Source organism: Solanum verrucosum, unplaced genomic scaffold (assembly GCF_900185275.1).
Source record: "Solanum verrucosum unplaced genomic scaffold, falcon-dt-bn FXZP01000255.1, whole genome shotgun sequence".
In the NCBI taxonomy this organism is placed as follows: Eukaryota; Viridiplantae; Streptophyta; class Magnoliopsida; order Solanales; family Solanaceae; genus Solanum; species Solanum verrucosum.
This window is the reverse complement of record NW_026020006.1, coordinates 1,176,248-1,192,583: the sequence shown is the minus strand read 5'-3', so window position 1 is coordinate 1,192,583 and position 16,336 is coordinate 1,176,248. Positions and strand designations below refer to the sequence as shown.

At 33.7% G+C, this 16,336-nt stretch overlaps 2 protein-coding genes across 2 annotated transcripts in view; one reads left to right on the top strand and one right to left on the bottom strand.

The window, feature by feature from the left end:
* Positions 1-16,336, bottom strand: part of LOC125819524 (cysteine desulfurase 1, chloroplastic) — a 276,125-nt gene that overhangs the window by 127,930 nt on the left and 131,859 nt on the right. The window lies entirely within an intron of this gene.
* LOC125819427 (ubiquitin C-terminal hydrolase 12-like) lies at positions 2,622-11,881 on the top strand. Its single transcript, XM_049498858.1, has 19 exons — positions 2,622-2,626; positions 2,919-3,051; positions 3,282-3,365; positions 3,456-3,575; positions 3,864-3,986; positions 5,617-5,694; positions 6,327-6,395; positions 6,493-6,603; positions 6,771-6,839; positions 6,929-7,048; positions 7,728-7,853; positions 8,243-8,320; positions 9,017-9,088; positions 9,183-9,293; positions 9,884-9,953; positions 10,184-10,325; positions 10,420-10,577; positions 10,858-10,998; positions 11,712-11,881. Exons 1-19 carry the CDS (start codon positions 2,622-2,624, stop codon positions 11,879-11,881), a joined length of 1,980 nt encoding a protein of 659 aa, XP_049354815.1.

The following is a 16,336-nucleotide window of genomic DNA, read 5'->3' as shown; positions in this document are numbered from 1 at the left end:
ATCATTACTTAGCAGGTAAAAATTTATTGTGATGACATTGCAATGATATTTTTCTCTAAGAACGATAAATGTTGTATCAAACCTACGAGATTGAAGTACTTCATTTTAAAGAAAGAAATTCATAACAAAGAAGGAAAATTGAGAATATTATGATTAATTTTATGATTGCAGATTTATTAACGAATGACTTATAACCAAAAGCATATAAAAAAACATGTTCAAATAATGAGACTTGATTGTATTTCTAGTTAATGCATTTATGATATTTTGACACCTTGAGCTCAAATTTCTGCTTATACATTAATGAAATTTTTATTTTCATAATGATATACACATTCTTAGTTTGAGATGTTATATGATAAGTCTCAATATTGTGGATCGTAATGTTATATATTTTATAACTTACGAACCTAGTATGATAAGTTGTTAATATAGTAGAATACGGAATGAAGTACATAATACAAAATTATGTATAACTGTCGTATCTCACACTAGTGATATGGATGATGGACACTATAGAAGAAAATTATTTTATGTGCAATTAATGTTTATATCATAAAAAAAATATTGATGTTATGTGGTCATTGGTCAAATTGGGAGCATGTAAGACTTATTTAGTTATAGCCAATTAATGAAAGGCAATACTAATATTTAATAAAGAATAGATTATCCGTACATCGATTATTTAATGAATGTATCGAATCAAGTCTTAATTAACCTTTATAAATTGATTCTCTCATCCACCCATTAGAATTACTACATACTTTTCTATCACTTTTCAATATTGTCTACTCTGAAATGTGAAAATTATGGCAATAATTTTTTCATCGTTGATGATTATGGTAACGTGAAGTTAAAGCAAAGGAGAAAGAAATCAATTTCAAGTGGCGTTGCAGCTTTTCTTTGCGACAATTTAGCTTTAGGTATATTATGTCTAATGTCATCTCCGTAAGATTAACATGTTCAAGATCTTGATATACATTAAGTTTAAGCTTATAACTAATTTTGTCCACTATTTGAAACATAAACTCATAAATATATAAATAAAATATTTGCACAAATACAATATATGAGTATTTATAACTTCTAATTTAAGTTAGATTTGGTTTTTTACTTATCTAACACATAAAAGATCAAGTTCAAACATTTTATCACATAAAAGATCAAGTTCAAACATTTTATCATATATATTCAGAGTTTGTCTTGTATTTATAGAGTGAACAATAATTTTTAGATTTTTTTTATAGATGGTGAACGGTCATTGTATTTTTAGCCTTGTTTCTTTTTTGAGTCAAATTCTGATTTCATTTTGCTTTTTTCGATTGTTGAGCCTAATCGACTCGACTCTTTTCCTGTCTCCAGCCTCTCACTTCGTAATATTGATAAAAAAGATGTAAAAAAAGCTATTGATGAGTTGTTTTTATTCATACTAATGCACAATAGAGATTAGAGTGTATAACTAATTACTAATTTTAAAAGTTAATAAATGCATTATTTCTTCTAATACAATCTACCTAACCCGAGATATTTAGGTGTGTTGATCCTTATTTCAGTAATCTAATTACATCAAACAAATCATATATATTTTTGAAGTCACACAAGCAAAACACTCCCGCTCAACAAATTTTCCCCGCTGGCTTTACTGTCTTCCGTTCTCCGGCGAACTCTCCGGCGACCTCACTCCGATGGATGTAATGATCTTCTTCTTCTTCATCATCATCTCTCTGTATTTTTTTTCTCTCTAGTTTCATTTAGTTTCTCGATGTTTACTCAACTTTGTTCTTACATTTCTACTCTGTTTTGCGTGTTTTTCGTATTTTTGGTTACCGTAGCTTTGCCCCTGATTTATTTTTGCTTTTTTCTGGAGTTGAACATTGGAAAAACACGTTTGATCGTAAAATTCCGATAATTCAACTTGAATTCTATTGAATTTTTGATTTTCTAAAAAGGAAAAATAGTAAATCATTTCCTTTTTCTAACCGATGGAAGAATAACTATATTCTTCTTCTTTTTTCGATCAGTGGAAAGATATACTCCTGGATTAATTCCGGAATTTGAAAAATAACAAAAATGTATTTTTTTCACTTTTGTCACAAAAGTTCAAAAACAACTCCAATTTTTTCGCTTTGAAAACAAAAAATAGTTTTTTTCAAATACTCACAATTTTAATGACCAAACGTCGAAAATGTCTGAATATAGTCTTATGTGGTTGATGTGAGAAGTTGAGCTAAAGTTTATTTTTAAAATGCAATGCTATTGAATTTATTAACTGTGTATGTTCACTTTGTTTCTATAGTTTTACTCTGTTTTGTGTGTTTTTTGTTTTGTTTAAAATAGCTGTGTTTGCGGTAGTTTTGAAAATATTGATTTTATTTATTTATTTTATAGCTGCTAAATTTAGTTCACTGTGAATGTGGTGTGAAACTAATCTTTTAAAATGTGATACTGAATGAATTTGTGAATGTCACGATCGAACGGGTACTAATTAAGCCGACTGTTAATGACTAGTTAAAACACCAGGAGAATTCTGATCCCCTATTTGATCGGACCTCTATAAGAAAGATAAAAAAACAAACCCTCATAGTGCGGAGCCCAGCTCCAACAATGTCCTCGTAAGTGAGATGAGGTACTTCTTTTGGTTTGAATAGGGAGTTGCCCTTCTGGAAGGTCGTGATTGGCACTTAACGAGCACCTACCCTACCTAGCAAACAAGATAACTCAACAAAGACTAGTGAAAATCACATAAATAATCGTCATCTTATACAAACACAATCTAAGTATAGCGGAAGCCAAAGTAACGAATGATACAAACCCAACATTCCACACACACATGGAACATCTAAGATTGTTCATCGACAACATTGTATTTCCAAATGTCGAGATTATGTCAGAGTTTAGGCCATTGGAATTTTGATAAGTTCTAGTAGTTCATATTTTGGCAACAATTCATTGTTTGAACTCGTAAAATATTCAATCACATACATGCTTGTTTATACATGTGTAAGCAACAAGGAAAAGATTATATGCAATGTGGTTGATAAGCAGAGGCGAATCTATGATTTCTAGATAAATAACTCAACATTCAACCAAATGCACCGCTAAGGCGTCCTATAGCATGGGAGCCAATGTATAATATTATACCAACTTTAGAGATATATACATAAAATATCTAGTTTTACTGAAAGACTACGATACGTGTCCCATATTTTCACCTATAAATTCGTCGATGTAAAACCGAGCATCTCATTCTATTGGTTCAGTCATAATAATCTTTCATCGACCTCAAATTTCAGGTAAGACTGAATAAAGAGCGAGAAGAAAAGAGAAAGGAGAAAGCAGAGGCTCGTCTCTACACGATCATCAAGGTTTCTTTCAACTTTTAGTCTCTATCCTTAACTTCTTGTATCTTTATATTTACGAAACATTTGAACTGAAATTATTCATTCCATTATCAGGTAGCTCGTGATGAAGACCTCGGTGAACAAATTGGGAAGGAGATTTATTTTGATCTTGTGAATCATGATAAAGTGTGTACATTTCGTATTAAGAAAGATATACCATTTACTCAATTCAAGGTACATTCATCATTCTATTGCATTTCCAAACATGATGACCAATGTATAGTGAATTCATTTTTCATTTTGCCATTGTTTAATAAAGCGGAGTCATGTGAAATTTACTGCTTAGCTTCTACAACTTGAAATATGGAATATGATCTTTCTGTACTTGTCTTTTATATTGCGTTAAAAGATAAAACTTCGAATTCTGAGGCTAATGCAGGGTAAGGGTTCACAATATAACTCATTGGTCAATCATGGTGAGTCTTAAGTATAGTATGTGTTTGATGATATATCTGTTTTCAGGAGGAAGTTGCTAAGGCATTTGGTATACCGGTGCAATTTCAACGTTACTGGCTATGGTATAAACGCAATAACCACACATATCGGCCTTATCGTGCATTGACAGCCCAAGAGGAAATTCACGCTGTAAGTCTGATAATCCTTTCTGCTGTGTGACTGTTGCTCTACTTGTAATATGCTTTGTATATTTCATGTTTGGTGATCCACATAAAATTTGTTCTCCTCAACTTATCCAGCATGAAGAAAAAAAAAGAACAAACTTAGTATGATATTTTGTAATGGTGAAATATTTCTCGTGCTTGATGTGCTTAATGTCACACCCCGAACCTAGGCCTGGGGGAGTGGCACCCGGTGCCTTAACCTGACCGAGCGAACCCTTTTGTTCTAACACAATGGCATAATAACTTTCTTTGAAGAACATACTTTGAAATGGAATGGAAGGCGTGGGCTGGGCCTCATTAGACCAAACTTTCCCATGAATGGTAAAACATTTAAGTGAGTTTACTAAGAACTTTCCTTTTTCATAAAACGATATAAAGAACATTTTCCACATACATAACTGAAATTTCGTCATAAGGAACATGTGGAGTAGTTTTCAAAACATATGCATGACTTGAGTACATTAGTCTACAGAGCCTCTAAACATGACATCGAAATAGAAATGTTGGGACAAGGCCCCAATGTACCCAAAAGATCTAACTACATCAAGAGACATGAATTGGCCCAAATACGAAGTGGGGTTCACCAATATGAGCTGGATAAGGAGAAAGATGCCTAACGAGGAAGCATGTCGCTCTGAACACTTGAACCTGCATCGTGAATGCAATGTTCCCAACAAAAGGGGCGTAAGTATGTATGGAATAGTACAACAACAACAAGATACCCAGTGTAATCCCACAGTACACATGGAATAGTATTGTATGTAAATGACATAATCGACCCAATAAGCTCATGAAAGAAACACGTGACAAGATATAATGGCAATATTTTAAGAACATAAGAAAACATATTTAGCATCTAGTTTAACTTAAACACTTCATGGTTCTAGAATACTAACCTTACTTCTCTCATGGACATAGTAGCATGCGTAGTAATATTTGTCATGAGTAGGTCATCGTGCGTAGCAGAGACTTAAAATATTTTCCATAAGTAGGTAAGCCTAATCAATTTGTATGTTTGCATGAACGTAGAAAGTTATAGAGTTGTTGAAGTATTGATCATTTCATCTAAAATCTTAAATTGTTAAACAGAGCAACTTTTATTTAATTAATTATATCTTCAACACACCCTTCACATGCAGGCTTGATTCCTTTTGACGAGCCAGCCAAATGAAAATCCTTTTTGATAAAGGTTGACAATGAAATTTGAACCTAAAACCTTTGCCTGATTAGATATTGTGTTAGAGATAGCATACTTTTGTTTAATTAATTATATCTTCAATAATATTTTTGTGGACTCAACCTGATACTTGTGCTGGTGGGAGATAGCAGATACTCGATGGAATAGTCGAGGTATGTGCAACCTGGCCAGGACACCACTTTTACCAAAAAAAAAAGCTATGTGGACTCTAATCCACTAAGGAATGTAATAGTTATTGCAAATTGCAATCATGTCTTTGTTTCCTGAAATGTTTTGTTATGAACTTGACACCGACCAATTTTGCCGTGCTTAGAAAAATAAATGTCTTCAGTTGCTTGGTTTCTACAATCCGTGCTTGATTAACTCGGTATTAAGTTCTTCGATGGTGTGTTCTCAGGTTGGCCAATTGAGAGGAAGTTCAAATGAAGTGAACAATGCTGAGCTAAAACTGTTTCTGGAAGTAGAATTATGTCTGGTAATGCATTTCTCGTCTTTCTTTTCAGTGATTAACTTGTTGCATGTCTTCTCTGTGAGGCTTTATCCAACATGTTTTACTTTTACGACTTATTTTTTAAAATTTTGTGTATTCTTGTAGGATTTGCGACGTTTATCTTCACCAGGGAAAACCAAGGAAGAAATCCTTCTATTTTTCAAACTTTATGACCCTCTCGAAGAGAAGATAAGGTATTATATCTTTCTTCTCAATAGCAGCAATATTTTCACTAAAGTAGTGATTTTCATGCTTGAATTTGGAATCTCCTTACGACTACACGGAGAGGTGTTTTGTACTTTAATGAATCTAGAGTTCTAAAATAGACATCATAAAGAACTGCATGTGACATTGTACAACCTCATCCATGATGTGGATGTGGTTTTCTCGTGTTTCTCTGTTTAATTTCTTTGTTGTTGTCAGGTATGTTGGACGGCTTTTCGTAAAAGAAAGTGGCAAACTACTAGAGATATTATCAAAGCTAAAAGAATTGGCTGGCTTTTCACCTGATGAAGAAATTGATCTCTTTGAGGTTAATCAGTTTTCTTCTTCTCAACCAATTTTTTCATTTAACTCTTAATATATGATATGTGATTTTCAGATTTTGTTATTCGCAGGAAATAAAATTTGAACCTAGTGTGTGTTGTGAAAAAATTGACAGCATGCTGAGTTTTTGCGACTATCAGGTGACACTATGGTGAATTTATGCATTTCATTTTCATGTGTATTCATTTCATATGTTTTTAGCAATGATTTTTTCAATGCAATACTCTGGCTTTGCAGCTGGAAGATGGGGATATAATTTGCTTTCAGAAATCCCTTCGAAATCAATGCAGAGAACAGTATCGCTTTCCTGAGGTTCCTTTGTTTTTGAAGTACGTGTACAATTGCAAGGTATGTGTGGCACAGTCTAATAGGAGGAAAAAAAGATTTATATGCAATGTGGATGAGAATAAGGACACAGTCTAGCATCTTTGGATGAGTTTCTACGCAATATACTGCTGATTTAGTTTCTCATTCTACTGGTCTGATAGTAATCGTTTATTGACCTCAAATTTCAGTTTAAAGTGAGGATAGGGCATGACGAAACAGAACAAAAAGCAGAAGCTTGTCTCTACACAATGATCAAGGTTTCTTTCAACTTTTTGTCGCTATCCTTTACTTGTGCCTATATACTTTTAGAAAACATTTAGCTAAAATTAGTCATTTCATTTTTCAGGTAGCTCGTGATGAAAACCTTGGTGAACAAATCGGAAAGGAAATTTATTTTGATCTTGTGAATCATGATAAAGTACGTACTTTCCGTATGCAGAAACAGATGCCATTTACTAAACTCAAGGTACATTTATCATTTTGTTGCACTCTTTTCGAACATGATGAACTATTATATGTACTGTGTGAGAATGAATTTGGTTTTCCCTTGTTTATTAAAGAGGCGTCATGTGAAATTTGCTGCTTCTACAACTTAAAATATGGAATGTAAACTTTCTGTATTTGTGCTTTATATTGAGTTAAAAGATAAAAACTTCGAATTCTGAGTGCTAAAGCAAGTAAAAAATGAGGAGTATACAGACGATCATAAAAATTGAGAACACGGAGTTCTAGTGGTTAGTGTGGTGAGGGTTCACAAAATTAGTTGCGCTCTATAAACATATGTAATTGCTCACTCACGGTAAGTCTTAAGTATGGCACGTATCTTGTTAGAATAGGAATAGAACATGATTTGTATATTGTATCCTATGTGAAAATTGATTATAATGTAGTGTCTATAAATAGACCTCAGTGTACTAATGTAGATACATAGTTCAATAATTACTTCTCACGTGGTATCAGACTCAATCATCATTTATCGATGTTAGTCCCCCATCTTATATTGTCCACGCCCCAGATGTCCAGTCCTGGGCGTGCGAGGGGTGTTAGGGATGGGAGGCCTTTTTATACAGTTTTGGACAATCTCCGATCATGAGCTAGGTCCAAGTACATTTCTTTATAATGTTTGATGGTACATCTGTTTCCAGGAGGAAGTTGCCAAGGCATTTGGTATACCAGTGCAATTGCAACGTTACTGGCTATGGAAAAAACGCGAGAACCACACATATCGTCCTGATCGTGCATTGACATCTCAAGAGGAAATTCAATATTCCGTAAGTTGTCTGATAGTCCTATCTTTCTGCAGTTTTACTGGTGATGTTCTTTGTATATTTCATGTTTGGTTTTCCACAAAAAATTTGTTCTCCTTAGCTTATCCCATCACATATAAAAAAGAATGATATTCGTGTTGGAACAGTCAAGGTTTGCGTGGACTAGCACCATTTTCGCTCAAAAAAAGTCACGAAGGAATGTAATAATTATTACAATCCTAACTCTGTTGAATTGGTAGGAACGTGAAGCATTACATTTGTCGCTGATAATGTCATCATTTTTTGTCTGACTATCTCTCTTCTGTAGTGCATGTTTTCGACAATCTGTTAAAGGATGGGAGTGCTTGATTAACTCGGTATTAAGTTCTTCGATGGTGCGTCTGTGTTCTCAGGTTGGCCAACTAAGAGAAAATTCAAATACAGTGAATAATACTGAGCTAAAACTGTTTCTGGAAGTAATATTATGCATGGTAATGTGATCACTTGCTTTCTTGCTAAGTTACTCGGACACTCCAAAAATGTTGCCACATCCGTGTCGGATCCTCCAAAAATGAACTACTTTTGAAGGATCCGACACTCACCTGGGGACATTTTTGAAGCGTCTGAGCAACATATAGCTTTCTTGTCTTTCTTTTCAGTGACTAACTTGTTGCATGTCTTTTCTGTGTGGCTTTATTCTACCTGTTTTACTTTTACATTTTTATTTTTTTATTTTGTGTATTCTTGCAGGATTTGCGACGTTTACCTCCACCAGGGAAGACCAACAAAGAAATCCTTCTATTTTTCAAACTTTATAACCCTCGTGAAGAGAAGATAAGGTATTACATCTTGCTTCTCAATAGCAGAAATATTTCCGTGCTTGAATTTGGGATCTCCTCATCTATTTCTAGAAAACACGACTACATGGAGAGGTGTTTTGTACTTTAAATGGATGCGGTTTTCTAGTCTTTCTCCGTTTAATTTCTTTGTTGTTATCAGGTACGTTGGACGACTTTTTGTAAAAGAAAGAAGCAAGCTACTAGAGATATCATCAAAGCTAAAAGAATTGGCTAACTTTTCGCCTGATGAAGAAATTGATCTCTTCGAGGTTAGTTTTCTTCTTCTCTTGCTACCAATTTTTAACTCTTAACATTTGGTATGTGGTTTTCAGATTTTGTTATTCACAGGAAATAAGATTTGAACCCAATGTGATGTGTTTACAGCTTAACAATATGCTGCTGAGTCTTCGGGACTGCCATGTACGCGCAATTAATTTCCTTCAACAGTTTTTTCTCTTTACTTCTTCTTCTGGATTTATTAGCAATGAAATGCAATACTCCTCTGCCTTTGCAGCTAGACAATGGGGATATCATTTGCTTCCAGAAATCCCTTCGAAATCAATGCAGTAAACAATATCGCTTTCCTAACGTTCCTTCATTTTTGAAGTACGTGCACAATCGCCAGGTATATACGAGACACTCTTTTTGTGATATTGTCCTTGAGGTATGAAAGATTGTTACAACATTGCAATAGATTTGGATGATGACTATGTCTTTGTGCAATATTTTATTTTGCTCACTTTGGCTTAACCAAACAACCGAACCCCTCAAGCAATATAGTCAAGACTTAAATCCATCGTCACGTAAGTCCTAACCACGAAAAGTTCCATTTTGTGTAAGGATCGATATGGTGTGATCACGTCATCACACTTTTCTTTTCTGCTTCTCATTTTGTTTTTACTTATTATTTGATAATTAGACTGTCTTTTTATGGCAGTTCTACCTTGAACCCTACTTTTCTTGTAGGAAACAATACAGTCTATCCAAACATTATATTCTCCAAAACAATACATTACGATACAGTACAGTAGAATACAACAATATGAAACAACCATCCAAACAAAGTGTAAAGGTTTTCAATTTGAAATTCGAACACAAAACCTTTAGTAATAATGTATACTAATGAGACATAGACATGTTTCGAAATAGACATGTTAATGACAATTGTCCAGTTTTGTTGGAATGAATTTTCTTACTTTGCTTGGTCTTTCGCAGCTAAAAGGGCATGAAAAGCTTGTTCCTAGATCTCATTTTCCTACTAACAGACCTCGGCTGCAGGTCGAAGGTATCTCACCTACTTCTAAACACACACTCACACACTTTGAGTAGTCTTATTTTAGTTATTTGATATACATATTTACATTGATTGAGTTGTAATTTGTGTTATTTTGCACTAATTAACCGAAAAACAACAATATATTTCGAGGATTCATATCATTTACTGATATATATATTGTATTTTGTTTCTCTGTTATTTATAAATTTCGCATGCTTTGTTTTTGGCAGTTGCTAAAGCGGAGACAGTAAGTATGGACGTGGATGCAGTGGCAGTGGACGGTCCAGTATCAGCCCGGTTTACATGGACTGTCCACAATATCTCAAAGTTGAATAGGAAGAACTCGTACTCTGATGCTTTTAATGTAGGAAGATATCAATGGTAATCAACATACATCCCATTTTTAGTAGATCGCGTTACAAATTTAATGCAGATATGATGATGATGATTTAGTATACGGTGCATCGTCTTGCAGGAGGATACTGATAGTCCCAAAAGGGAACAATGGAGACCATTTATCACTTTATTTAACAGTGGTAAATACTGCAGCATTGCCTTATGGTTGGATTAGATACACTCAATTTAGCTTAGCTGTTCTCAATCAAATTGATGACAATTTCACAGTGAGAAAAGGTCAGCAATCTTATTTCTAGTATAAAAGATATGAATTTTAATTTTCGCGTGAATTTAAGAAGAGGAATTATAATCTATGGGTTTTTGTCGAGCCTGATTCTCTATAACATGGATGTCTTTACTCACATTTAATTACTTTCACTGAAAGGAAATCTTAGTAGCCCAGTCAGTTGACTATCTGAACTTTCACCTTATTGCTGAGGATTCAAGTTATGTTAGAGTGTTGTGATTTGATTAGAAGTGCTTACTATTTCGTGTAATGTTATGATCGTTATGACAGATACTCAGCTCCAGTTTACTGCAAGAATGCGCGAATGGGGTTTCATATCATTCATGCCTCTTACTGAACTATATGATCCTGGAAGAGGTTATCTTGTTGATGATAAAGTCATACTTGAAGCTTATGTTACCCTGCCTAAAAGTAAGTCATTGATTATCTATTCATCACCAATGTAGAGCATTTTTCGGGTTGTTTCGGTATGGGGATGAGATTAATAATCATCACACTACTTAATACGCCTAACCAAACGCAGGATAAAATAATCATGCATTTTATCCCGAGATTATTATCCTTTACCTCTCATAACAAACGACCCCTAGTTGATGTGTTTGGTTGAGAAGTGTTGATAAACTGTTGTTTTATTAAAACAACTAAAATATCCTAATCTTTTTAGAGGAACAACAAATATTGAATGAAGAGAAATTTAAGAGTCATGTTTTTGGGAAAGGTATTTTATGAATTAAAAAAATATTATAGGATAAAATATTAAGAGTTTTGGTAAAATTAGAAGTGTTTATAAGTTGAAAAGTCATGAAGTCTGAAGTGACCAACTTATGACTTTTGTCTAGTAGCACTTTGGATTAGCAAACACATAATATGCTAAAAGATACTTATAAATCAATTTGATCAGCTTATGAGCTTAGCCAAACATCCTCGTAGATAGGCAAATATGTAATACATATCGATCGCAGCACTTATTCATTCCTTTTATTTGAATGCAGGTTGTTTAAGATAGATTATGAGGACCACTGCTCAAGCATAGTTATCGAGAGAAAAATATGGTAGCAGACTTACTTACAAAGAAGAGGTGGAAAGTGGAAAGCAACTTTTTGATCATTTTTTCTATATGCTAGTTCCTACAATATTTGTTGTGGAAGCTTTATTAGCAGAAGCAGATAAATTAGGAATTACTTTTGCTAGACAATTATCGAATAATCTTATCACCTCAGTTTATGACTCTGCTTCACATGGAACTAGGTCCAGAATGACCCTATGTTTCGTTACGTCGCATCATATTATCTAGAATGATATATATATAATGACTATTAATATAGTTTAATAGTTATGATCATCAATAGTCATGAGAGTAATACAAATAAAGATAATTAAGTTCTTATGTTAAAGAATCATAATCATAATCATAATCATAATATATATAAAAGAGAACCCTAGGTCTGCCTACGTGGTGCCACCGCAAATCAAGATTCTCTTTTAATGTATTTTATTTCCAAAACTAGCCTTCTCCTTTTATGAAAAGTTGTGGCTTTTATGAAAGGTTGTGACATTTCCGAAGGGTTGTAACTTTTCTAAAGAGTTGTGATTTTTCCGATAAGGCACAATAAACATTTGTTCACACTACCCTTTGTTGTTTATAAATAGTGGAATTTCCTCTCATTTTAAAACAACGAAAATTCTGAACTACTTCTTCTTCTTCGGGACAATTAAATATTTGTGTACTTTGCTCCTGTTTGGTGGCTCACTGACACCATTTTTTTGTATCAATACACTGGTGAATAGAATCGTTCTATCCTGATAGGATCTATTCCTTAAAACCTCGGGTACTAGAGGGGAATAATTTCCTTAAGAGGACACTGTGCATTCAGTGGGCTCGATTTTTTCCATTTTGTTCCATTCTATTGATATAGATTCTGGTATGTTTTTTACCGTCATTAATTTTTACTTATATTATTAATTGTTGTTTTTGAGTACATGCTTTAAACTTTGTTGTTTATGTTTTTGCAAAGTTATTGTTATAAGTTTTTGTTAGTATAGATTAAATAACAAACGTTAATTGAGTATTCAAGCAAGTTTTCTCTACTGGAATTGTTGAAGGGACAATAAATAAATTCCTTACAAATCTCTAATTTCTTCATCAACAACGTCATTCCTTCACATACAAGGATGGGACTTTTTGTTCTTTAGAAAATCCACGGAGTGTTAATAACTTTGCATGCCCATATTTTTTGGTATTTATGTTGTTGTAATCTATTTTTACTAAATTTTATTAGTAAATATTATGAGTACTTTAAGAATTGAAAGTTGATTGAAGTGTTAGTCAATTTTTTTAGGTATGTTATTTCAAAACATAGGAACTTTTGTGGTAAGAATGATTTGTTACCATCATTGGATATATCATAGTTTACTCAATTTAATGTATGTTTTTTCTCGTTGTTTTGTTGTCTCCTTAAAATTGTATTGATTATTTTTCGTTTTGTATGTATATGATCTCACTTGGACAAAGCTTTCGTCCTTTTAATGTTTTTCTTTTTTTTCCTTCTCATTCGGCTCTTCTAAATATTTTTTGTGTGAGTTATGACTATTTTCGGCAAGCTTAATTTGAAAAATATGAAAAAAAAACATACTCTAAATAAAAGTAATATCTTAAGCTACAAAAGATATGTCTATTAACATAGATTTGTTGTCCTTCATGTCCCAAGTCATTGCTGAGCGTTTGAGTTATCTAGGTTAGACTCATTTTTTTTTATGTTCGAGAATATTTCTTTAACATAAGTCTAGAATCCAACATTTTGATCTACTTGTATTTTCATAATGCAACAATTATACATACATATTTCTGAAAGAGTCGTAAAGTTGCATTGATAAAGCATCTAGAAGGGCCTTCAGAACAACAGTTTAATGAAGAATAAATTTCTAAAATCATCAACAATCTTATTTTGTTGTTGTTTCAAATTTATTTTTCTACTTCTAAATTTTTTGTTAGAGTTACAAAGTAACAATAACGAAAAGTAGTGAACGTTTGACCTCAGGTAATTAGATTGTCTCTAAAAAAAAATTATTTATGTTGTTGTGGTGTACAGTTTTTAACGGTCTTAACTTATTTATAACTAATATTGATTATCAAAAACATTCACATCATTTTATTTTCACAAGGAGTTATTCTAACCATAAAATTATCAGATTCTATATTTTTCATGTACAAAAAAATAGAAAAAATGATGTTTTATCGCTACATAAAAACATCACTCAATTTTAACAAGACAATTATATCATCAAATATATTATGATAAATTATGTAAAAGATAAAATGAGGGAGAGTCAAGATAAAAATGAGTAATATTGACCAATGAGGCATGCATGATGCCATATCATGATGTTTATTTTCAGCTATATAAATACACATGTCAATCAAGACATTTAAATTAATTAATAATGTAACTTATACTCCTTCCGTCTAACAATAGTTGTTCTTTAAATAAATAAATTTTAAAAAAATTCTAGCTAGTGGTGGCACCACATAGGTGAGCTTAGAGTTCTTTTTTATATAAATATATGATAGTTGTCCAACAATATTTGTTCAATTTAAAAAATCAAGAGATAATTTATCTTTTGTGTCTATTTCCCTTACTATTTATCATATAACATATTTCTCAAAGCATTAAATATAAAAAAGTCAAGGATAATATAATAATTTTACCCTTATTATTTATTGTTTCTTAAAGGGTATGTCAAGTTAGTAGTAGACAACTATTGTTGGACAGAGGGAGTATATTGTCACACCCCGAGCTACCCCTGAGACGCGGACACAGGACCTAGGATCACAGGTGACCCCAAGCTAACCTTGTTGTCACAATCATGAGCATACTAAAGATAAACTGAGAAATAAAATTGATGCGGAAGCTAATAATAAGTAAATCTGAAATGATGGGGAATACCCATATACTAAAATTGAATATCAAATCTGAGAGGTTAATACAAAAGAAACATCAAACTCAAATACTAAGTTGAATAAAACTATGTCTGAAAATAGTCTCTAACTGACTAGAAGTGCTAGGACATGCCCCAGCTAAGTCTAACAAAATTGAAACTAAAAGATTGAAATAATGAAAAGATAACATGACTATTGTCCTCGAAGAATGAAGACTCACAACTGATGCTGCTGAACTGGAGATCGGGAACCGATCTAAGCGTGATCTGGATGCTGAGAATCTGAACATACATCACAAGAAGATGTAGCGCAGAGTATGCGTCAATACTTGAAAGGTACTGAACATGCAGTAGAGTAAAGTTGAAATAAACATATAACTGAACAAGCAATAAAGCAAGAGTATAATCTGAACATGATATAAATATATATACTGAATACTGAGCTAACTGAATGCAATGACCAAATTTAGACATATTGATGCTGAATATTGATTATACTGAAATGTGGTCAATGCAATGGAGTCTGACTGAACCATGAGAGCTACTAATAACCGATAATAAAACCACATGAGCTAAATGTGGAGTCCGATGTATACGCCCCATCGAAAGGACCCAATGCACCCGGCCAAAGGTGTAGAGGCATGTTGTTGTAATCACTAAAATGATGCCCATAGAGGGGACTTACAACCTATGTGGCCCATAGTTCTGGGACTATATGGGTAACTGACCTTAGTCTAACTCGGTATTATGCTACTCCCAATCGATTAAATGATTAACATATTATGACTAAATTTCTATAATATACTGAATAGCTCAAAAACTGACATGCAAACTGAGAATGCATATTAATATACTGAAAGTAATGCATTCGAAAACTGAGGCATATATATCTAAAATATTGAAATATCTGACCTAGCATGTGTAATTCAAGAACTAAAGAACTACCAAGTTAGAGTTCTGAAATTCATGCAAGAAACGAAGTAATAACATGATAATCTGATTTGGAACATACAAATAACTAATTCATGATAATCTGCTGAAGTTCTAGAAATCCTAGGTTTAGTTAATAATAGGGAATCATGAATCTGACTGAATTCTAGGGACCTAATGGGCGAAAGGAACCTACTAGTCAAATCCCACATACCTGGTAACGAATTCCACAGAGAAATCTTTCGATTTCGGGGTTGGAACTGATGGAACCTTGTTGCGTTCTTTAACTAGGGTTGCTTGCCTATTTCTTCTCTTTCTCCTCTAATTTTCTAAGTTTTGATGAAAGATCTGACTTAGGTAAGTTTTAGTTATGTTTCTAGGCTAAAACTAATCAAAACCACGTAATTTAAGGTTAAAACAACGTAGTTTAGGGGTCTAACGAAATAGGAAAAGACCAAAAGACCCTTGATTTAAACTGGTGACGGGGCTGACCACAACCACCTTCACGAACCGTGAAAGGGACCACTGACAGTGAAGTGGGTCATGGTCTTCACTTGGTGACTACTGAGCTGAAGGTCTGTCTCACGAGCCTTACCACGGCCTATGTGAGGGACCATGGACCGTGAAGGTCCTCGTGGTCCTTACTTGGGCTGAGGTCTGGTGGTTTAGGATTTAGGAGGCTACTGGTTAGGTTTCATGGACGCCCCCACGACCCATTTTCAGGACCATGACCGTAAAGGTCCCCGTGGTCCTTACTTGGGAGAGGGGTGTCTGAGGGCTAGGCTAGGGAGGCTACTGCCCAGACGTCACGACTGCCACCACGGCCCGTCGTCAAGGCCACAGACCGTGAAGGTGCCAGTGGTCTTACGTCTGGGCTTGGTGA